Raw genomic sequence first — 23,247 nt, forward strand, 5'->3', positions numbered from 1 at the left:
TCCTGGAGAGTTTAGTATTAAGGAGTCCCTTGACAGGTGGGGAAAAGATTCTCAGAGAGGTGACACTGTTTCCTCAGAGCACTTGACATCGCCTGCCATTGCCTTGTGTGTTTGTTTATTGTGTTTCCCCTTCTGAAATGACAGCTTTTGGGAGGCATATCCCAGGGTCTGGAAATGTTTGTTGAATGAAGTGGTGAAGCTGGAATCAAACTCAGGTTCGTCTGGCTTCAAAGCCAGTTCCAGCATCCTTTGGGTCTGCGCTGGGAGCCTCACAGTCCGAAGTCAGCAGTCAGGGAAGTTGGTTCTAAGGTTCTGAATTTTTTTTTTTTGGCCCTCTGGGACTATTTCCCAACTCAGCACATGCCTTCACCTGTTCTCATGTCCTGCCCAAAGGAAGGTTGGGAAATCAGAGACGGGGACAGCAGGCTTCCCTGTCTTCTACTTGGACCTCCTTGGCTGGAAGCTAGGGCCCAGCTCCTCATCCCTTGGCCTCCTTTCCACACCAGCCAAGCTTGGCATGGGCAAAGGCATGGGATCCATCCCGCAGATAACAGAAGGCAGCTTAAGCTCAGCTTGTAAACTGAGATGAAAGGAGGTAGGCAGGTGCTCCCCTCTGCCCTAGGCCACTGTGAATCAGGGTTACCTTGGGGCCCTGAGGACACTCTGCTCTCTGCCAGATCTGGACTCCAAAGTGGGTCCAGGATAGCACGGTGCCCAGAACGTATGCAGCTCGGCGTCCCGCCGTAGCACAAGCAGCCAGAGGATAGTAGAGGGCGGGGTAGTAGAGCAGAGCCAGCATCCTCCAGAGCCCTGGAAGCAAAACAGGAGAGAGAGACACACACACAATGGAATGACAGATGCGGGGCCTGGGTGGTGACCACGAAGCCTTTATCCTTGGTTCAAATGCGGGCTCTGGCCAGTGTTAGCTCTGTGAGCGCGGTCAAGTTATCACTGTTTGCTGGTTTTTTATTTCCTGCATGTGCCCGTGGCATGTGTGAGTGTATGTGTGCATGTCGGCATGTACAGAGGTGCGCGTATGTGCAGGCGGGAAGCCAGACACTGATATCAGATGTCTTCCTCCATTGTTTTCAACCTTATTCACCGAGACGGTAAATAATTCTCTCGCTGAAACCAGAGCTCATCGATTTGGCTAGTTAGCTGGCTTGTCTTGAAGTTCCACTGTCTTTGTCTAGCACTGGGGCTGTAGGCAGGTCACCATACCCACTTGGCATTTAGGTGGGTGCTGGGGTCCCAAACATGGGTCCTCACGCTCCGACAGCAAGGGTTTTACCCACTGAGCCATCATCCCAGCTCCCAGCTTACCTCTTGATGTGTCCGCTTCCCCATGTGTAAAGTTAGAAATAGTCACGGTATATATTATCGGGGCAAAATGGAGAGCGCTTAGTGTAGTGTCTGAGTACTCAATAAATCAAGCGCTACTGATTTGTTTGTTTCACCTCTAACCTTCAGTTCCTCCCACTGTGAAATGGAACAAAAAATAGCCCACCCTTTGTGGAGACTGTTGATCTACAGAGGTCAAGTAGCGGGCGGCACACTCCCCGCCATGGATAACTTTTCCTGTTACGATCATCACCTTCCGGACCCAGTCTTAGCGTCGCAGGATCTCCTCCACCACATCCTGTTGGGCCAGCCCTGGGGGGACCTCCCTGCACTAGGTACCTGGGCTAGGCTCGGAGGCGAGGCTCAGGAAGGGCAGCGGTTCCTCCTCGGGGAGTAGCAGACACAGCGAGCTGAAGAGGACCGTGAAGACAGCAATAGGCACTGTCCAGGGTTGGTGACCGGCCAAGAAATCCACAGGGCTAGCAATAGACAGGGAACAGGATGCGGATGAGGGGTGGAGTCACTCAGCCTCTGTGTTCTGACTACTTACAAACTATGTCCCCTAAGCCGGGAGGTAGGGTCAGTCCACTGGCCAGAGGTGTGGGGGGGGGGGCGTGAAACAGAGGCCCCGTTCTTCACCATATGTTTATCCCCTGAATGTTTGTGGATAGCCTCACACCCACCCAGCTCAGGGCCCCAAGGCAAAGCGATAGAGCAATGGGAACGAGCCCCAGCCTGCTCCCTCCTCCACCCACCTAGGGAGCTCCAGGAAACAGCCGCTTTCATGGGAATAGATCTGTCTGTCTGGCAACCCTTCAGACAGCAGAGCAAGTCATAACATCCTTGTGCAACGACCGCCCGCCGCCCTGGGCTGGGCGTGGACTGGGGCAGAGGGCAGACAGCGGGCACGGCAATCCCAGGCCCTCTGCTTCTCTCTTCCAGCCTGCCCCTGTTCTCTGAGAGCACCACCACGCTTCCTTCTCTCCTGGGGCTGAGGAGGCTCCTTCCTAAGCCTGCCAGAATCTCGGGCTGCTCCCACAAACGCAGCAGTGCTCCCCAATCCACACTGGACCTCCGCCTGCCTCCCTGCACTCTCATCCTGCAATCTTTGCTCTCTACCTCTCCAACCTGCCCAGTTCAGCGTTCTCAGAGTCACAGCTGTCTCAGGGCTGAAGGAGAAAGGAAGAGAAAGCTTCAGCTAGAGGCTGGAGGTCAGATGACGGATGCCCTTAGTGGGAATGAGGCCCGAGACAGCATGTCTGGGGGCAATGGCAATCCAACACTGAGGGTCCCCTGGAGTCATTTCTATCCATCTCCTGGACACCAGGAGCAGGTGGATGGCACAGCCCCTACCTCTGCAATTTCTGTCCAAACCAGGAAACCTGGGTGGGTTGGAGTAGACCCCAGACTGACAGAGGCAGGAGGAGTGTTCACTGAAGTTTGAGCAGTCACCTAACAAGTCACAACTATGGAGTGGTCCTGTCAGTTTCAAGTGTGACTGACTGTCCAGGGTCTAGCGCCACCAACCTGGGCAATCCAATCCTAAGGTGGCCACAGCCCAGCCAGAGCCCGTGGCGCCTCACTAGCAGGGCCAGCAGCAGCAGGACAAGGAGCTGGAAAGAAACACAGAGGGGGGCTTGGAGTGCCCAGACTTTCCGGAGGTCCGGGTTCCAGGACTTGACTTCGCTGAGTCCTGTAATACCCCTCCAGCCTCTGGTGCATACTCAGGCAGCATCTTGGGGACTGGCCAAGGATGACAGGGTCTGGAAGGTTTGACTTGCCCTGCACCCTTGTCTGAGCCCTGCCTGGAGAAAACATGCTGATGTCCTCCTCAGACATCAGGTCCCCTATATAAACCCCAGCCCCAGCCAGGAACATGAGTCCCTCTGTCCCAGCCGGTAGCAGGCGGAAAGCGACACTGAACTCACCGACAAGGAGGCCAAGCAGGCATGGTGCAGGGCAGGCGGGATGCTGGGATGGCATGGGGTGTCCACCCTGAGGAGCAAGTGAGAGCTGGCTGAAGTCCGGAGGCCCAGGCACAACTGGATCTGGAGTTCGAGGCTATCCCCGCCGAGGAGGCTCCACCACCATTTCCCTCCATGTTCTGCTCTCTCCTATCTCCTGTCTCTCTCCTGCCCATTGTTTTTTTTTAAATGGTTTTTCGAGGTAGGGTCTCACTCTAGCCCAGGCTGACCTGGAATTCACTATGGAATCTCAGGGTGGCCTCAAACTCACAGCGATCCTCCTACCTCTGCCTTCCGAATGCTGGGATTAAAGGTGTGCACCACCATGCTTGGCTCTCCTGTCCAGGTTTGTCTCCCATTTTCTAATTCTATGCTGCTTGGCCTGTGCCATGCTCTGGGATTACAGAGCTAGAGACAGGAGGCTCCTAGGAGATTCAGAACAGCCTGAATATCTTTTTTGTTGTTGTTGTTGTTGTTTTAAGATAGGGCTTCCTGCCCTGGAATTCACTATGTAGTCTCAGGGTGGCCTTGAACTCACCATGATCCTCCTACCTCTGCCTCCCAAATGCTGGGATTAATAGCATGCGCCACCACACCCAGCTTCTGAATATCTATTCTTGCTCACCCAGAAAATTCCTATTCTGGGCTAAGGAAATGGCTCAGTGGGTAAGAGTACTTCCTGCTCAAGCGTGAGGAGATGAGTTCAATCCCCAGCACCCATGGGGGGAAAAATAAATAAGTAAAAGCTTGGCATGGCTATACATACCTGTGATCCCAGCACTGAGTGGGGCAGAGAAAGGAGGAGTACTGGTCAGCTAGCCTAACCAGAAGACTAGCATGGGGCTGGGGAGATGGCTTATTGATTAAGCACTTGCCTGTGAAGCCTAAGGACCCCAGTTCAAGGCTCGATTCCCCAGGACATTAGCCAGATGCATAAGGGGGCGCACATGTCTAGAGTTCGTTTGCAGTGGCTGGAGGCCCTGGCGCACCCATTCTCTCTCTCTTTCTCTCTGTCTGTTGCTCTCAAATAAATAAATAAAAATAAACAAAAAAAAACTTTAAAAAAAGAAAAAGAGGGTTTTTTTTTTTTTTTTTTAAATACTAGCATGAGCTCAGGACTCAGTGAGCCTGTCAAGGACATGTCAGGCAGAAAAGCCCTCTGGCTTCTACATACATGCCCACAGGGCATGAGCATCTGTACATACAACACCCGTCCCCCAAAAAAGAAAGAAAGAAATTTTTTACAAAAACAGACAAATGCTATCCTTCAAAGCCTTGTTCATCCCCCTCCCTCCAGGAACGTTCACTCACTGTTTCTGAACTTATAGACCCCCATCTCCGAACAGAAGTTGAGCTCCCCACCTGCCTGGACCAAGAAATCAGCATTTACTTCTGCCTGGTTTGCCCTCTACTTGCTGGTGTCTGCTTGGTCTGGGAAGGTTCATTCATAGTCTCTTTCTTTTCCCATTCCATTTTTTTAAAAAAGAATATCATATTTATTTATTTATTTTATTTATTTGAGAGAGAAAGAGAATGCCACCCCAAGTAAACTCCAGATGCATGTACCACCTTGTGCATCTGGCCTACATGGGTACTAGGGAATTGAACCTGGGTCCTTAGGCTTTGTAGCAAAGTGCCTTAACTGCTAAGCCATCTCTCCAGCCACCACTGTCCCCATTTTATCTTTTATGAGCCTCCATGTACAATTGGATAGCTGGCATACTGTCAAAGGATTAAGGACCACCACACTCAGCCCTTCAGCCCCTTTCCTCACATGACTAAGTCCAGCCAAGACAGGGAGCAACTTGGCCACTCACCCATGACCAGACCCCAAACTAGAAGCCAGCCAGCCCAGCCCTGGGAACCTTATCCAAGGCCCTATCTGTGAACCCCCTGGCCCTTCCTGAGCCTGTGGCCCCTGTCTGACACATCAGCTTAGTGTACACACTGCTGATGACTTCCCATTCTCTTTCTATCTGGCCCCATCTCTCTCTAATAAATGAATTTGCAAGGTGAGAGGGGTGGATGGAGGCACCAGGGCTTCTAGCCCCTACAAATGATCTCAAGATGTATGTACCACTTTGTGTATTTACGTGGGTGCTGGGGAACTAAACCTGGGTCCTTAGGCTTTGCAGACAAGTACCTTTTCCATTAAGCCCTCTCTCCAGCCCCATAGACAAATTTTTTTTAAAGAGGGCACTTGTCAAGAAAAATCATTGTATTACCAACTCTCTATGGCCTTCTTGGCTCACCTAAGAAAGAGAAAAATCTAGAAAACACTTCTTCATCCCATATCTTAAGGATACAGATTAAATAAAATACTGAGATTTAATCATAGAAAAAAAAAAGAGAGAGAGCATTTGTGAGGCACATGTTTGGGTGTGTCTGTAAGGCTGTTTCCCGAGACCTCTCAGAGGATTAACTGAAAGGAAAAGATCTTCTCTGAATGCAAGAGGTGCCAACTCATGAGCTGGGGTCTTTGACTGAGTAGAAAGGGGGCAAGGAGGAACTGTGTGGAAGATAGCTGAATAGGTAAGGTGGTTGCCACACAGTAAGAGAACCCGAATTTGAAGCCCCAGGACCCACATAAAAAGTGGGCATAGTGGGTATATGTAACCCTAATATTGTGGAGACAGATGGGAGGAGCCTCAGGGCTTACTGGCTAGCTGGTCTACCCAAATCAGTGCACTTCAGGTTCAATGAAGACCTTGCCATAAAAAATAAATAAATAAATAAAAAATAAGGTGAAGGGCTGGAGAGACTGCTCAGTGGTTAAGGCACTTGCTTGCTAAGCCTAATCGCCCAGCTGTAGTCCCTGGTACTCATGTGAAGCCAGAGGTACAAAGTAGTGCACGTGTCTGGAGTTCGTTTGCAGTGGCTGGGGGCCCTGGTGTACCCATCGTCTCTCCCCTTGCAAATAAATAAATACTTTTTTAAAACAGGAAGGTGTGGGGCTGGAGAGACGGCTTAGTGGTTAAGCGCTTGCCTGTGAAGCCTAAGGACCCCGGTTCGAGGCTCTATTCCCCAGTACCCACGTCAGCCAGATGCACAAGGGGGCGCACACGTCTGGAGTTCGTTTGTAGTGGCTGGAGGCCCTGGCGCGCCCGTTCTCTCTCTCTCTGTCTGTCTCCATCTGCCTCTTTCTCTCTCTGTCCGTCGCTCTCAAATAAATAAATAAAAATTTTAAAAAAGACTAGACAAATTTGAGTTCATCATAAACATTGTTAGCATGTCAAAAATAAAAAAAAAAGTAAGGTGGAGAGCAATTGAGGAAAACATCTTACATCAACTTCCGCGCTCCACATGCATGTGCACACATGCTGCCCACACACACATGAATGCATACATGTACACACATTTATGAAGAATGAGGTCCCATCTCTTTCAGGTTCCTGAAGGTCTGAACGTGAGCAAGCTCCCGTGGCCATGTCTGCCCCACTAGATGGGACTGTACCTTCAAAGTGGGCACTAAAATAAACCAGTCCTCCCTTCTTGGGTGAGAAAAGTAACTAATCCAGTAAGGGTGAGAGTGAGTTGGGCAGATGGTTAGAGAAGGGAAGAGGCAGCCCCTGGGTGCAGGAAGAGCCAGGGAAGGTAAAGACACTTTGGCTGATGCCAGGGAAGTGTCTCAAGGCCAGGTCAGAGCTGGCATGGGAAGCACTGAGATGTCACAAAGACTGTCCTGAGCAGGGCACATTTCCGGGACTTCGGAAAGTTCTGTGGCTGAGTCCATCCTGGCCACCAGCGCCAGTTCCCACCACGCTAGCTCCAGCCCGATGGTGCCAGGGCACTTAGAGGCACAGACAGAGCCAACATCTGGAGCTCCTCAAAGCTTTGAGATAGCATTGCCCAGGGTGCCTGACTCACACAGGGAGAAAGGTGAGCCCAAGTTCATCTCCTTGGGAATCCCCTGAGCTCTTTTGGGGGAAGGGCGTAAAGGGGATGCGTCTAGACCTGATTTTTCTAAATAGGTGGGTGATTTTCTTCACTGTACACTGACTGTCAGTACCCTATCACTGCCACGTCCCCACCACCTTCACCTTATTCTGAGGACATGGCAGAATACCCCAGCTATAGAGCTACCTCAGGCTCCTTGGCTGTCCACCAATGCCTGGCCTCTCCCAAAGACAGTTTTTCACGAGGGTCTTCGTGAGGTCAGGACCTTGGTTTTCAAGGGGCTCTTGGGTCCCACCCTCAGCCCGTGCCTGCACAGCAGCGGGGGGGAAGGTGGACACAGCATTGCTGACCACAGGCCTGCTCTGCAGGTGGTCAGAGCTCTGAACCCTGCAAACAACAGCGCCTATTCCCCAGGCTTGGGTGGAGCTTCAATCCCTGCTGGGTGACCCCAACCTAGCCAGGCCACAGCCCTGGCCTCTGGGGAGGCACGCGAGCGTTTTTTCCTTCTCTGGTTTCAAATGTTAATGGGGAACAGATGTGCACACATCTGGCTCAGTACTTCCCTCCTCCCCCGCCCCCTCCCCTCACCTTTCCCCAAACCCTCGGATGGAACAGGGAGGAAGGGCATGGAGACCGAGCCAGAAACTACAGGGGAGAGGCACTCAGGGTGCCAGAGAGGAGGGTGACCTTGGCAGTGGGGGCGGGGGAGGTTAAGAGGACACAGAAAGGCCCAGCTCCTTTGCCAGGGTGCCCAGACTAAACACAGATAGGAAGGGTCTATGCCAAGAGTTCCCAGGCCACCTGGAGTGGGCTCAACGCCCTTTCTCCTTTCACATCCTCCCCTGGGCTGGCCTGAGCACCCAGGACAAGAACAGGCCCACCCTGCTCTCCCTCCCCAGACTCCACTCACTCCAGAGAGAACAGGTGGGCCACAGATTTCTTCCAGCAACCCCGTTACCTCCCCCTTGGCTTTCTTCCTGGGTTCCCTGTCTCTCCCACCCTTTGTAAAGTCCCTACTTCACAATCTCACAATCCCTAATCATCACTGTGACCCCCTCAGGGCTACCCTCCACTGCTCCCCATCTTGCCAAATCATCCTCTGCTGGATCTGGACACCCCCGCCCCCCGTAAGGATGGGCCCAGAACTCTGCATTCTCAACACGTCACGCAAGTGCCTTGCAGACATCTGGCCCAGCTTCCCACATCAAGCGCCCCTCTTAGCAATGGCACAAGAGCTATTATTCTCGAGTAGCCGAGGCAGAAACCCAAGTCCAGAGAGGCTGCGACATGCCTGCAATCACACAGCAGTCAGTCTTGGACCCTTCCCCAAGGTCTGCTCCTCCCCCACCGCCCCACCCGTCCAACCATTGGAAACCTCTGTCGGATCCCACTCTGATGGCCACCTGAGCCCAGTCACCACACTTACCCATCTGGCGGCATCTCCTTGTCCCCCTGGGGCTCATCAATGTACCAGCTGCTGAAGTCATCCTCCACCCCAGAGGAGGTCTGGTTCCCGGTCCAAGCTGCCTGAGACACCATACTCCACTCTTGCTCCCTTGACCCCAGACAAGAGAAGAAGAAGAGGAGGAAGAGAGAGGGAGAGAGAGAGAGAGAGAGAGAGAGAGGCAATACAAATATGAAAAGAGGCTTAAAAAAAAAAAACACCAAAGAAAGAAAACCCAAACAAAGAAACTTTTCTTTTTAATCCGAAAGGTTACTTTCTTGCTTTTAGCTCTCTGGGAAAAGCTAGTCTGGGACTTCAGGTCCCCAGAGGCTAGCAAGTTGTGGCTGGAGGCGGGGTGGGGGGGGAGGGATCTTTGAGGTCCCCTCCTGCCCCTTCAGCCCAATCTTGCCTGGTCTTGTAGACAGTATTCTTCAGGCCCCTCTGGGGGTCCAAGGTTCTTCCTGGAGCACCTAACTGGCCAACTGACCAGCTACTGGCTGGTCCATTTTCAAAGATTTCCCCAGACCAAGCTGCCCCGCAGAGACCCTTTCCTTCCACGCCCCCAAGCCCACCCAGATGGACCTATAGACACAGGAGAATGGGGGACCAGGGAGGAAGGAGCCGCAGAGATGAAAGGGTGGGCGGGCTGCGGGTGGCTCCACTCCGTCTGCTCCCGCCAGCTGGGCTCCCCCCACAAACTCCTCTGGCTCTGGGGTCCAGCCCAAGCCCTCCCCCTTTTGCCAAGGCTCCTGGAGATCATTCCCCCAGCCTCAGCCAGCCCCCGACTGACCCCTTCACCTCTTTAGCCTCAGGGCTGGGAGCACACCATGATTACTGATGAAGACCTGGGGAGGCCAGGCTGTTGAACTTGCACATACCTGCCTCTAACACCTGCCCCGGAGCTCCCCCACATAGACACAGCCCCTCCGCAGAGCCCAGCATTGTGGCAACCCTGGGTGGCAGCCTGCTGGGGGCCAGCTACTGAGTCAAGGAGGGGACCTATCCACACAGTCTCCTGGATTTCCGTGCACTAGAACAACACACGTGTCACACGGGTTTAAAAAAAAAAAACAACAACAGTTCTTCCTACAAATTGATTTCACAAGAAGATAACTCACTCACTCCCACCGGCGGAAATGAATCCTTTAAAGAGGAACCAGATCCATGGGGTGGTTGGGCAGGCAAGAGGCGCCCTGCCTGCCTGCTGCTGTTTTTCTTCCAGTCCTGGGTGAAAATTTCTCCTGTCCTCCCAGGAGCTGTACCCCTGGCTGCTGCCCTCCCTCTCTGTGGCCCAGCCCATAGGGAGGGGCGAGATACTTGTAAAACTGTTCTCTCAGCCAGTACCACTGGATGGGGGTTCAGGCCCTCAAATTTTAAGGCTTTGAGATTACCTGTCCCTAAATATTCCACAGGGCACTTGGGCCACGACCTGATCCAACTAGGCTCTCTCTGTCTCTCGAAGGTAGGGTCTTACTCTGGTCCAGGCTGATCTGGTATTAACTATGTAGTCTCAGGGTGGCCTTGAACTCATGGTGATCCTCCTACGTCCTCCTCCTGAGTGCTGGGATTAAAGGTGTGCACCACCACTCCTGGCCCTACCTTATTATTGATACAGAGTCTCTCACTCGAACCCAGGACTTTCTAGCCAGCTTGCTCAGAAACCCCTGTGTCTTTCTCTCAGGTGCCGGGATTCTAGGAAGGTGTCATGCCCACCTGGCATTTACATGGTCCTAGGGGGTCCAAACTCATCCTTACAGTTACCTGGCAAACACTTCACCAACTGAGCCATCACCCCAGCCCCTAGGCTTTTTAAAAAGAGACATTTTTCAGATGTGGTGGTGAATGCCTTTAATCCTGGCACTCAGGAGGCTGAGGTAGGAGGATCATTGTGAGTTCGAGGCCAACCTGCGACTGCATAGTGAATTCCATGTCAGCCTGGGCTAGAGTGAGACCCTACTTTGAAAAAAAAAAAAAAAGACATTCATTCATTTGTTCTTTCAACTGGAAAGATGGCTCGGTGCTTGCCTTGCAGGCATGAGAGCCTGGGTTCAATCCCCAGTATCCACAATAAAAAAAAAAAAAAAAGAACAAAAACCATATTCTTTCAACAGAAGCTTACTTTACGCCTCCTATGTGCCATCATGTTACTGGGCCCTGGGATGAGAGACAGCATAGATCAAAGATTGTCAAAGGAGAGCATTGACAAGTGTTAAAATAACCTTTGAAGCCTGGTGGTTGCTTGTGTGCAAGGGTAAGGTGGGTACTGGGGGGAGGGCTAAGCTGGCACCATGGGAATTGATTTTGGCAAGACAGAAGTTGAGGTAGAGAGGATTTCTGAAGCTAATCACCTTTGGATGGAGTTCTGAAGAGCAGAACACCAGCTGAGCAGAAGGCCCACTGAAAGCAGGGGGGTACGTGTTCCCCTAAAGAGAACCCCTGCCCCGGGAGAATGCTGAGTGGACAGAGCCTGTGTCTAGCATGTGCCCTGCTAGCATGGTCCACCAAGCCCGATGGCGAACTTGTTTCTTGCCTTCTTTCCAAATGGCCTGTCTGTCGGGAGAGGGCTCCGGCCTCCCTCTTCATCCCGTGGAGGAGTCGGAGGACCCGCTCTGCTGACTCACAGCAGACACAGAGCTGCTTTAGATATGATGCAGAAGCATGCACTGACCCATGTGATCTCAGGCCTAAATCCTGCCTCCCGGGCCTGGTGCGGTGTGGACTCTCTGGGGATAAAATCCTGCCCTTTCTTCCTTTCCCCTCCCTTGATTCCCTGGCTCGGAGGACACGGGGACTCTTAGAAACTGAGTTTGGCAAAGCCATTCCTTGTTCTGGTGACCATCATTTATTTGCCCATGGGCCCCTGTCAAAAGGTGGCTTTGTGGGCTGGAGAGATGGCTTAGTGGTTAAGCGCTTGCCTGTGAAGCCTAAGGACCCCGGTTCGAGGCTCGGTTCCCCAGGTCCCATGTTGGCCAGATGCACAAGGGGGCGCACGCGTCTGGAGTTCATTTGCAGAGGCTGGAAGCCCTGGCGCGCCCATTCTCTCTCTCTCTCTATCTGTCTTTCTCTCTGTGTCTGTCAAATAAATAAATAAAAAATTTAATAAAAAAAATTGCTAAAGACCTTTTCAATGATAGTGGATGAGTGGTAGTGGGAAGAGAAACAGTAATACACTGCAAGCCAGTAAATATGGGAAAAACTACTTTTAAAAAAAAAAAAAGGTGGCTTTGTGCCTTGGCGTTTACCAACCAGATTCGCTGGAACTTCCTTCTCCAAACCAAAGCCAAGAAAGGCCTTTCCTAGGCTCCTAAGACCCTCAGCATAGGAAGCAATCACCTCCTAACACACACTGCCGTGATACCTCCAACAAGAGGAACCTACTCCCAGCTAGCGGTTCACTGCCTGCCCAAGGCAGAGACTCTTGGTTGAATAACTCTGCCTGTCAACCCCGCCCTGCCTTGAAGGAGGCCCGCCACTGCCTCTCCAACCTGACTCGTCCATTCTTTCATTCACTCCACACATCTAATGTGTCATGTCCCACCTGCTGATGACCCAAGGGAGCCAGTCCTATATCTTACAGGACTTAGCATATGGCGAGGTGGGAGGGGTCAGCTCACCACTGCTGAGTGCTGAGTGGGAAGGAATGTAGTGGAGAAAGAGACGAGAGACAGATTAATAGTGCAGAGCTGGCTGTTTTAGAGAGAGTGGGGGGGGGGGGGAAGCGTCACTGAGTAGCTGATATGTGGCTTAGACCCGAAGGGAGAGAAGGAGAGAAGGACCTGATCTGGCTGCCTGAAGGAGCCTCCGTCGAACTCAGGGGTGTGGCCACACAGCATGGTCCCTCCGCCAGCTGTTCCCCAAAAAGGACTTCAAGTGGGTGCTGCCTCAGGATTTCCCTAGGGAGATAGAGAGGCCACCTTCAAGAAGGCGCTATGCAGAGGTCAGGAAGGGTGGGTTTGGTCGCTCTTCTGGAATGAGTCTAACAGGCAGACACGGCCTTGGGACCAGTGTCCAGGAAAGGACAGGGCTGGAAGGAGAAGCGGGGTGAGTTTCTACATGGCGGTCCATGGAAAATCCTAAAAGAGGGTCGGCCTGACTACACTGAGCCTGAGCTTGCAGCCATGAGTAACTCTCTTCTCCTCTTGGATCTTGGCCCCACCTCTGTGTTGTCCAGCCTACGGGTTCTTCTATCGTGGGCTCACCCCGTAAGGTCCACTCCTTTCCCTCAGTGACTTCATGGCCTGAGAATGCAGCAAGTTGATTGAAGCCACAGAGCCCGCTTGTGGCTGCCTAGGTGCCCTCACTGCCTTCTGTCCACCCTCCAGCTCCTGTATCCACTCTGATGGGGGTGAGATGCCCACATTCCTCTAGGTGGAAGGCAGATCCCACTTCTCGCGTCCTCAGCCCAAGTCTAGAACTGTGTGTCATTCCTACCTGCAAACGGGAGGACCAGCTGCCTGGCCCGACCGTCAACTAGCAGGAAGCAAAGCTGGGATTCTGAGATGCTAAGATGTATTCTGAAGGTTGGTTTTTTTTTTTTTTTTCTTTTCTCCCTAAGGCCTGGGCAACAGGTCCAGCCTGCCCTTAGGGATGGGTGCTAGCTGGAAGAGCAGCAGGCTGGCCCTGATCTCTCTGGAGGGGGTGCTGGAGAGCAGAGGTACTTGGGAGATTCAGAGGCTCAGAGAAGAATAGAGGGGGGAAGGGAGGTGATATCTTGAAGGCTTCCTGGCAGAGGGGGCATGGTATAGGACCCTGAGGTCAGAGGGGAGAAGAAATGGTAACAAAAACGAAGTCTGGGGCTGGAGAGATGGCTTAGCGGTTAAGCGCTTGCCTGTGAAGCCTAAGGACCCCAGTTTGAGGCTCGGTTCCCCAGGTCCCACGTTAGCCAGATGCACAAGGGGGCGCACGCGTCTGGAGTTCGTTTGCAGAGGCTGGAAGCCCTGGCATGCCCATTCTCTCTCTCTCTCTCCCTCTATCTGTCTTTCTCTCTGTGTCTGTCGCTCTCAAATAAATAAATAAAAAATTAAAAAAAAAAAAAAAAAACGAAGTCTGGGAAGCCAGGTGTGGTGGTGCACGCCTTTAATCCCAGCACTTGGGAGGCAGAGGTAGGAGGATTGCGGTGAGTTTGAGGCCACCCTGAGACTACATAGTGAATTCCAGCTCAGCCTAAGCTAGAGTGAAACCCTACTTCAAAAAATCAAAAAACAAAAAAGAAGAAGTCTGGGGCTGGGGAGAGTGTTCAGTGGTTAAAGATGCGTGCGGCACAGCCCTTATGACCAGAGCTTAGATCCCCAGAACCCACATAAAGCCAGATGCAAACAGCAGACAGACAGCATTGGGAGATGGAGTCAGGAGAAGGTCAAAGCTCACAGGCTAGCTAGGCTGACATTCACAGAGGCAAAACAACAAGGAAGAGCCCTTTACAAACAAGGTGGAAGATGAGAACCAGCACCCTGAGGTTGTCTCTGACCATACACACACACACACACCTCTCTCTCTCTCTCTCTCTCTCTCTCTCTTTCACACACACACATACAATGAAATCTAAGTGTCTTAGGAGAGCTGAGAGGGGAACTACAAGAGGCAAGGACAGAACTAGGCAGGGCAGGGCACAGCTGCCCTCCTGCTGTAGCCTATGTGAGCCCTAATGACCCACTCAGATGAAGCTGACAACAAGTTGCTAAGGCCCCAGGGGCAGCCCCAGCCAGCAGGACCCCCAGCTGAGCAGGACACAGGTGGCTAAGCCCTGCTCACTCGGGGAAGGAGTTCTAAAAAGCTTCTAGCCTTAGCGAATGAAGGCCATTGGCCATCTGAGCTTAATAGGATGCCCTGACCCTTAGGCTGGAGCTGGCTCTCAAAGGCTTCAGGACAGGGCTTCCTTCCTCTCCATGTTTTTGTTCCAGTTGATTAAACCTGAAGAATGTTCGTGTCCAGGAATAGAGGCCAGTGTGCATGCCATCAGCTGCCTGCAGTTATCAACATCTTCTCAAAGGGCAAAGTGCTAAGCTTAGAAGGAGCCAAAAGGTTTAGGGGAGGCTGCATCCCTAGAACCTGAAAAGAACCCCCAGATCTCCAGGACACCTGCAGAATCTCAGCAACATTCCCTGCTCTTGGGTGGCACCCCAAGAATGCCTTAGATCTCAGTACTGCCTGAAGGACCCTCAGAAACACACAGAATCGCTCGAACACCTTGGGACATCAGCCTTAGCCACTGGTAAATCTAACCTGGAGGGGGCAGCAAGATGGTCCCAACCACAGCAAAAGGCTGCTGGATCCCAGAGACCTCTGTCACCCTCCATCCCAAAGTCCTACAAACACTCAGTCTTCAATAACATCCCAATCCCCACAAGCAAGGGGCGGTGTCCATTGGGTACTTCAGTCTACCACGGAGCCTGGTGGGGTGACTTGCCCAGGCAGCCTGGTTCCCAGCGCCAAGGTAACAGCATGGCAGAGTCAACCCCAAGCATTCTGCCCACATGAGATCTGCCCACATAAACAAGACACCACTCGCACGCCTCAAACAGCCCCCAGCGCACATGGGAACCTAACTTGGCCCCAGATTCTTTTAGCTCCTCACAATATGCTGGGAAGCAGACATCTTGACTGCCAAACTCAAGAGAAAGAGACTGTGGGAGGCTCCCTACCCTCCTGCCCACCCTCCCCTGCCATGCAAGGAATCATTGGTGCCTGTCTGGAATTCTATCCCCCCTCACCTGCAGTACCACCCCCACATGAGGCATTGAGGGCACATGCTAAGACACGTGGAGGGGCCATTTCAGGGGACCAGAACTTTCTTCCTCTCCAAGACCCCTGGCCTGGGGCTGACTTGAGGGAAGGCTGATTTCTGCTCGGGACAAAGGCGACTTTCTTACTGTTGCAGAGCAGTGAGCCTCCCTTCAGAAGAGGCCAGCAAGGACCAACTAGTTCAATTATCGATTGACCTGCTGTAAGAAGCTTTCCTGCCTTCAGACCTGGGGTGACCCAAAGGCCATGCAGGGCTGCGGGGTCTTCTCCCACATCCTCTCTAGATGGCTCCACCATGGTGTGGTCTTGAGAACTGAGCATTGCGCTGGTCAGTGACTGCTGACCACAGGACAGGGCTCGCCATCAACCTCTTGTCCGTGAGCTCTCGGGCTGAGGTGTTGCGATTCTGGAGATATTTTCCCTGCCATTGGAGCATGCACTCACTTCCCAGTATCCCCCCTCCACAGCCCTATGCCCTGCCCCAAGCAGCCATGCCCACAGCTGCAAACTGGACTCTCAGAATGTGGTTCCACCCTCCGTTCCGCCCCTGCAGCCTCCTCCGCAGCTCAGCTCCCTGCCTCTTACCTGTCTGGGTCCTACCTCGTGCTTTCTTGACCTCCCCCTTCTGGGCTTCTTCCTCTTCCTAGAGTGATCTGGGGAGACCCCGATTGCTCTCCCACCAACAAGGGCCTCCTCGTCTGAGCCTCAGCCAGCCCCACAGGTTGGCAGATCGTGGGGTCTTCCTGTTTTCCCTGAAAGGGGGGGGGTCTCAGCACCTGTTTTGTCTCCTCCTCCCGGAATGCAGCCCCTCCTGCTCCAGCGTCAGCCCTGCCTCTCCTCCTGTCCCCTAGACCTCCTGCCTTCAATGCTTGGATCAGAGGAACCCCTCCTTTTATTCAGTTTGGTTCTGAGCCTCTGAGCTGCTGAGGCCCCCACACAACACACAGGGCAGCTTGTCTCCTGAGTTAGTGGAGCCTCTCAGCACCCCCCCTCACTCCCCAGCCATTTGCCGGAAATTTGATCCCTTTGGCCCTCAGAATCACCTCGGTAGAGAAGCCCTGGCTTTGATGGCTGAGTTTCCCCAGCTGTGGCTAGGGTTGGTCCAGGAAGCCCTACCTTCATTTGTCACCATCCATCACTCCCAGGGGTGCAGAGTTTGATGAATCGCACCAAACTCAGCCACCAGCTCAGCTTTTAATAACCAATTAGCATCCTGCTGCCGCCCAGCTGGACTGAAGGCCCTGGCCATGGGCGGGCATGTGGCGGGGGGTGGGGGGGGGGTTGTGCCACACTTTTTTGAAGCTGGAATTTCTTTTTTTGTTGTTGTTGGTTTTTCAAGGTAGGGTCTCACTCTAGCCCAGGCTGACCTGGAATTCACTATGTAGTCTCAGAGTGGCCTCGAACTCACGAACTCACGGTGATCCACCTCTGCCTCCCTCGTGCTGGGATTAAAGGCGGGCGCCACCACGCTCCCGGCTTGAAGCTGGAATTTCTGGCATGAGCCAATTCAAGGAGGACCCAAAAGGGCCTCTCTCCAAGACCCTTCTCGTCCACTCCTCACGCAGAGGGTGAGGCTCTGGGGCCCCCTCAGCGTCCCAGCAGGGTTCTGCAAACCCCAGGGTGGGGGAGTAAGCGCCCCCCCCCCCCCGTGCACTGCTCATGACACTATCCATTGCCCTTCTTAGAGGGGCGCCCTGTAGGGACACAGCCAGGTGGGGAGGGAAAAGGTGTCACACGGCCTTTTGCTGTGACAGGCAGGAGAAGAAGGAAGGAGGATATGAAAGGCTAGGACAAAAAGAAGGGGGCTGGAGAGGCGGTCGCCTCCCCTTTGAAGGAGAAAGGATAGGTAGTCAGTGAGAGTGGGAAGCCCAGGAGCACAGCTTTCCAGAGGCCCCAGGAGGAGAGGGCACTGGTCCAGGTGTGAAAGCTGTCAGCCAGCTGGGCACTGAGTGCCTCTGCTCCAGGGAAAACTGTTGACAGGTAGAGATGAGATTAGAACCACATAGCAAGAGAACTAAGCTTCATCTAACTTTGGGGCACTTCATCCTCGTGAAACACACAGATGCACAGGCATGGTGCCCCGGGCTGTTTACAATGGCAACAAGCCCAGTGTCCTCCAATGGGCTCTGATAGTCTACGCGTAGTGGCGAACCATTCCGCAGTGATAAAGCATGCCGATACGGTGACACTTCCAAGACACGCTGCCCGGTAACAGTCACCAGTGGCAAGCCAGACAGAAATCGTGATTTCCCACGTGATGCTTCTTTGGCGAAGGAGCCATGTGTACATGTCGGGGGGCGTGGACTTAAAACGTGAATCCAGCAGGCACACAGCAGACCGTGGACAAGTGGTCATGCGGTTGCAAGATCTCAGTCTCATAGATAAAGGGATTTATACACAGACAAGGAAGGGAAGTTGAGGACAATTTATTGGCATCGGGGGAGAGAGCAGGAGCCCTGAAAGACAGGGCAGGCAAGCCACAATCTCAGCAGCTGTCAGGAGGAGGGACCTGGGAAAGAGGAGGAAGGAAGGAAGGAAGAGCTGTGGGCTTTCTGAATCAGAAGTCAGAAAGCCAACAGACCGAGTAGTAAGAAAGTCTGAGAACCACTACATGGAGGGGCGGCGTTTTAAGGGGTCTAGACACACGCCTCACGACAGGAACAGTTATTCCTCCCATTTTTTTATCTTTTTTAAATTTTTTAAATTTTTATTTATTTATTTGAGAGCGACAGACAGAGAAAGAGGCAGATAGAGAGAGAGAATGGGCATGCCAGGGCCTCCAGCCACTGCAAATGAACTCCAGACACGTGTGCCCCCTTGTGCATCTGGCTAACGTGGGTCCTGGGGAATCAAGCCTCGAACCAGGGTCCTTAGGCTTCACAGGCAAGCGCTTAACCACTAAGCCATCTCTCCAGCCCCATTTTCTTATCTTTTACCTTTGGGCTGAGGCTGGTCTGCTATACATTTCATATGTATATATTTGTTTTATTTTTTGAGGTAGGGTCTCCCTCTAGGCCAGGCTGATCTGGAATTCACTATGTAGTCTCACGGTGGCCTCGAACTCACCGAGTTCTGGAATTAAAGGCGTGTGCCACCATGCCCAGCCTGCTATCCATTTTAAACAGAATATTCTCTCCACTGCAACAGCGGTTAGCAAACCAAGCTGTCCTGCACTTCTTTTCTTTTCTTTTTTTTTAATTTTTATTAACATTTTCCATGATTATAAAATATATCCCATGGTAATTCCCTCCCTCCCCACCCCCACACTTTCCCTTTTGAAATTCCATTCTCCATCATATTACCTCCCCATTACAATCATTGTAATTACATATATACAATATCAACCTATTAAGTATCCTCCTCCCTTCCTTTCTCTTCCCTTTATGTCTCCTTTTCACCTTACTGGCCTCTGCTACTAAGTATTTTCATTCTCACACAGAAGCCCAATCATCTGTAGCTAGGATCCACATATGAGAGAGAACATGTGGCGCTTGGCTTTCTGGGCCTGGGTTACCTCACTTAGTATAAGCCTTTCCAGGTCCATCCATTTTTCTCCTGCACTTATTTTCAAGGGGAGGCACCCACTGTCTTCTGCTGGCCTCCAGCCACGCCTTCTTTGAAGGTGTACCAGCCATCCACTATCCTGCTTGTGCCGGACGATGCCATATATTGGTGCCCATGTGGCCCGTGTGGTCCTGGGAAGCAGATGGGCACCAAGGGCCTTTTTTCATTCTTCTTCTTCCTCCCCACGCCTCTCCTCCTCTCGCACACCCACACTCAACACTTGGGAAAAGGGTGAATTTCACAGAATGAAAGATGATTTACTTGCTTGAAGTGCATGCTTAAAAACTCCCCAGTCCTGGGGAGATGACTGGTTAAAGGCACTTGCTTGCAAAGTCTGATGTAAAGCCAGACACACAAGATAGCACATACATTTGGAGTTTGCAACAGCAGGAAGCCCTGGCATGCCCATACTCATTCCCCCCCCCCACCTCTCTCTCTCTCTCTCTCTCTCTCTCTCTCTCACACACACACACACACACACACACACAAATAAAAATATTTTTGAGGGGCCAGAGAGATGGCTCAGCAGTTGTTTGCAAAGCCCCGTGGCCCAGGTTCAATTCCCCACTACCACATGGAGCCAGATGCACAAAGTGGCCCAGGTGTCTGGAGTTCCATTAGCAATGGCAAGAGGTCAATGGCGCACCCGTTCTCTCCCCCTTTCTCCTCCCACCTTGCAAATAAATAATAAGTAATATTTTATAAAAGACTTGCATTGTGGGGCTAGGCTGGGAGGTTGCTCAGTGGTGAAAGGTGCTTGCTTACAAAGCCTGTCAACTCAGGTACAAGTTTTCAGTTATCCATGTAAAGCCAGATATACTAAGTGGTATATGCATCTAGAAGTGTTTTGTTTGTTTGTTTCTTGTGTGTGTGTGTGTTTTGCAGTGGCAAGAGGCCCTAGAGCTCCCAAACTCACTATCTCAAAAAAAAATTTTTTTTTTTTTAATGAAGCTTGGGAACTGTAAGGCTATACTGAACTCTGATATGGGAAAAAAAAAAAAAAAAAAAAAAAAAAACCTGGAAGGCAACATAAAGTTCTGTGAGTAGAACCCATCTCCATACAGTATTCCTGATTCCCTAGCCTCTTCTGAAGCTAGATGCAGCCTTGAGACTAAGTAGTGGCCAGTGAAATAGAAAAAGAGGTATAGAGCATAGCCCTTAGTCTATGTTCTTAAAAAGAGACCTGCTGAGCTGGAGAGATGGCTCAGCAGCTAAGGCACTTGCCTGCAAAGCCTAACGACCCAGGTTTGTTTCCCCAGTACCCACGTAAGCCAGATGCACAAGGTGACACACGCATCTGGAGTTCGTTTGCAGTGCCTAGAGGCCCTGGCGTGCCCATTCTCTCTGTCGGTCTATCTCTCTTCTCTCTGCTTGCAAATAAGTAAAACTTAAAAAGGAAGCTTGCTTTCTTTATTCCTTCTTTCTTCCAGATGGCTGCAATGCAGTTATGAAGGATGGATCCTAAGCCTGGGCTGTGAGGCAGAGGTCATGAATGAAGCAGGATAAATCAGTAAGTTAGCAACAAAGATAGAGCCTGAGCTAAGGCCCAATCACAAGGCTGAAGGGGAGGCCCGAGACGCGTGCTATGATCCATGGTCTATCACATCCAGAGGAGAGTTAAGCCAAGAGAGATCACATGATGTGGTAGGGTCAGTTGACTGACCTAGAAGTTTGGCTAGCCATTCCCCACCCCTCCCTCCATTCACACAGTCAGGCTCACTACTGAATCTCTGGAATCCTTTTCTTTCCAGAGCTTGGACTGGCTCGGCTCTGAGGTAAGAGGAAACCCCACTCAGTCCATGATCCAAGCAGCAGGCTTGGGCCATAGCTGTCGGCCCTGCGTCTGCCCTCTGGGAATGTCTGGCCATGTTCTCTCTGGCCTTCTTGTTTTCTTCCTCATTATCTGCCCGTCTGTCCCTGTCCGTCAGTCTCTCGATCCCAATGACAGTCATTCTCTGCCTATCGCTGTCTTTCCTCCCTCCCCTCCCCACTCCTCCTCTTTCTCCTCTTGTTCTTCTTTTCCTTTTTTAAAAGATTTATTTTTATTTATTTACTAGGGACACACAGACACAAAGAGAGAGAGAATGGGCACGCCAGGGCCTCCAGCCACTGCAAACAAACTCTAGATGTAGGCGCCACCTTGTGCATCTGGCTTATATGGGTTCTGGGGAATCAAACCTGGATCCTTAGGCTTCACAGGCATGTGCCTTAACTGCTAAGTCATCTCTCCACCGCCCACCACCTGCCACACACAAACTTTTTTGGGGGGGATGTTTTCCGAGGAAGGGTCTCACTCTAGCTCAGGCTGTCCTAGAATTCACTATGCAGTTTCAGGGTGGCCTCGAATTCACAGCAATCCTCCCACTTCTGCCTCCTGAGTGCTGGGATTAAAGGCGTGCACCACCACTTCCAGCTCTCCTCAACTTTTTTGAGAGAGCATTTCGCTCTGTAGACTGAGCTGGCCTTAAACTCAGAGCAATCCTCCTGCCTCAGCTTCGTGAGTGTTGGGATGACCGGTGTGAGCCACCACACCTGGTTCAGGGGATGGTCTTGCCTTTAACTCCTGTTACTGTGCTTCATTCTTTCTCTAGGTCTTCTCTCTCTCTTTCTCTTTCTCCTTCTCTTTCTTTCTCTGCCCAGTTATGAATTTTGCCCCTCTCCTCCCACAGGGTTCAAACAGTGCCTTTCCTAGCCCCTGCCTGCCTGGATCTGAGTTGGCCCCTGACCAGGGCCCATTCTACCCCAGCTATTGCTTCCGGTTCTGTCCCTTACCTGTTCCGTCTGTCCTGGGGCTGACACAGCTCTCAGAGTCCACAGACAGCAGGCCAGCTGACCTCCACCGTGCCCAAGGCTGAGTCCCGGGAGCCGGCTGGGGCAACCCGGGTAGTCAGCAGTCTGTCAGGCTCCCAAAGGCCCACGCTGCTGCTGACTCTGCCAACAAGGCTGCCCTCCCTCTCTCCTGCCACCCCAGAACTTTAGCCCTCACAGGCGAGGCTGGGGGAGGGGGTTGCTGAGGTAAGCCCTGGGATCCCCAGTGAACATCTGGCTCCTTCTTGTAGCTCCCTCCCAGCAAGGCCAAGGCAGGAGGGCTTTAGGGACAGCCCAAGCTGCAGCGGCATTGTCAATGCGGAGCCCAAAGACCCCAGAGGTTACTGATTTGGGGGCGGTGGCAGGGGTGGTGAATGTGGAAGGCTCACAGTTACCAGGTAACAGGGATTTCCATGAAGAAAAGGGATTATTCTTCTAATTTTATCATTGCCTCCTACAAACTGAGTGACCACAAGCTTGACCCTTCCCTGCCTTGGCTGCCTCACTTCACTTGGCTGTCCTGAACCTGTGATACTGTCGTCCCAGAAACTTGTGGCCTCCAGGCTTGAAGGGAACAAAATAAGGCCTGGCAGGGAGGGGAGACTGTGGGGGGGGGGCACTGCAAGCCTGGGGAGGGGGGGTGCTGGTCCCTGGGCATTGTGAGAGCTGAGTCCACCCTCGCCACCCACCTGTTCCTCTGGCCTGGCTCCTCCTCTGTGGAAGGGGATGAGGGTCACGGCTCCGGGTCCGGCCGCATCCAGAGGACTTGGGGACGTCTCTGCTAGCTCGCCACGTGGACTCTGAGCTGAGGCAGGGAATGGGTGGGTGGGAAGGGAATGAGAGAGGTAGGTCCTTTGGGATGGGGGGTCTAAAAGCACTCAGGAGCCCCTGTGTGCCAGCAGGGAGGGTGAAAGGAGTCTTTGTGGGAAACAGGAAGAGGCTCTCTCGGGGTGGCTAATTACAGGCCCAGTCTTTTCCAGACCCCAACTACCTCTGAGTGGCCATTCTTCTGCAGAAGAAAGAAGAATCCAGGACCCTATTAAGTCTTTCGTGCTAGGGCTGCAGAAGGTGACTTGGAAGTCAGCCTTCTAGCATGCCCATCCCCCACCACCTCCCTCTAGACTCATGGGGAGAGTGGTCCCTGTCACCCAGAGATAGCCTCCCTTGGAGTGAATGCCTTTTGAAAACTACCAGGGAGGCATCTAGGAGTGGAAAGGGAAAGGTGTGAGTCAAGATCTGCTCAAGGCTGGACTCAGTTTCCCCAGCCGTAAAATATGGGTCTTAACCAGTCCTGGCATGCTAACTCATTCAGACTTTCTCTCCAGAGCTGAGGTCAAGCCTCAAGGAGCCTAACCACCAGGAGATGGAGCTTCCTGCTCTCCCTCCTGGGCACAGCAAGGCTCCCTCCACTAGCTGAACTCAAAAGCCTCAAGTGACTTTTTTTTTTTTTTCTCACACAGATGGAATCCAGATGGAATAGACACAAAT

General features: G+C 52.3%; 1 protein-coding gene across 9 annotated transcripts in view; it reads right to left on the bottom strand.

Moving 5' to 3' along the window:
• Positions 1–21,892, bottom strand: part of Stra6 (signaling receptor and transporter of retinol STRA6) — a 37,195-nt gene extending 15,303 nt beyond the window's left edge. Inside the window, exons 1-6 of one of the 9 annotated variants that reach the window (XM_045160586.1) lie at positions 21,724–21,892; positions 8,629–8,757; positions 3,270–3,336; positions 2,869–2,954; positions 1,681–1,820; positions 644–810 (exon numbers count right to left, since the gene is read on the bottom strand). In XM_045160586.1, coding sequence (XP_045016521.1) covers positions 644–810; positions 1,681–1,820; positions 2,869–2,954; positions 3,270–3,336; positions 8,629–8,741 — 573 coding nt within the window. In that variant the 5' untranslated portion in view covers positions 8,742–8,757; positions 21,724–21,892. The other 8 variants (XM_045160587.1, XM_045160591.1, XM_045160583.1 and 5 more) reach the window with 8 other exon arrangements.
• Between the last annotated feature and the right edge of the window lie 1,355 nt (positions 21,893–23,247).

This window comes from Jaculus jaculus, chromosome 10, assembly GCF_020740685.1.
Source record: "Jaculus jaculus isolate mJacJac1 chromosome 10, mJacJac1.mat.Y.cur, whole genome shotgun sequence".
In the NCBI taxonomy this organism is placed as follows: domain Eukaryota; kingdom Metazoa; phylum Chordata; class Mammalia; order Rodentia; family Dipodidae; genus Jaculus; species Jaculus jaculus.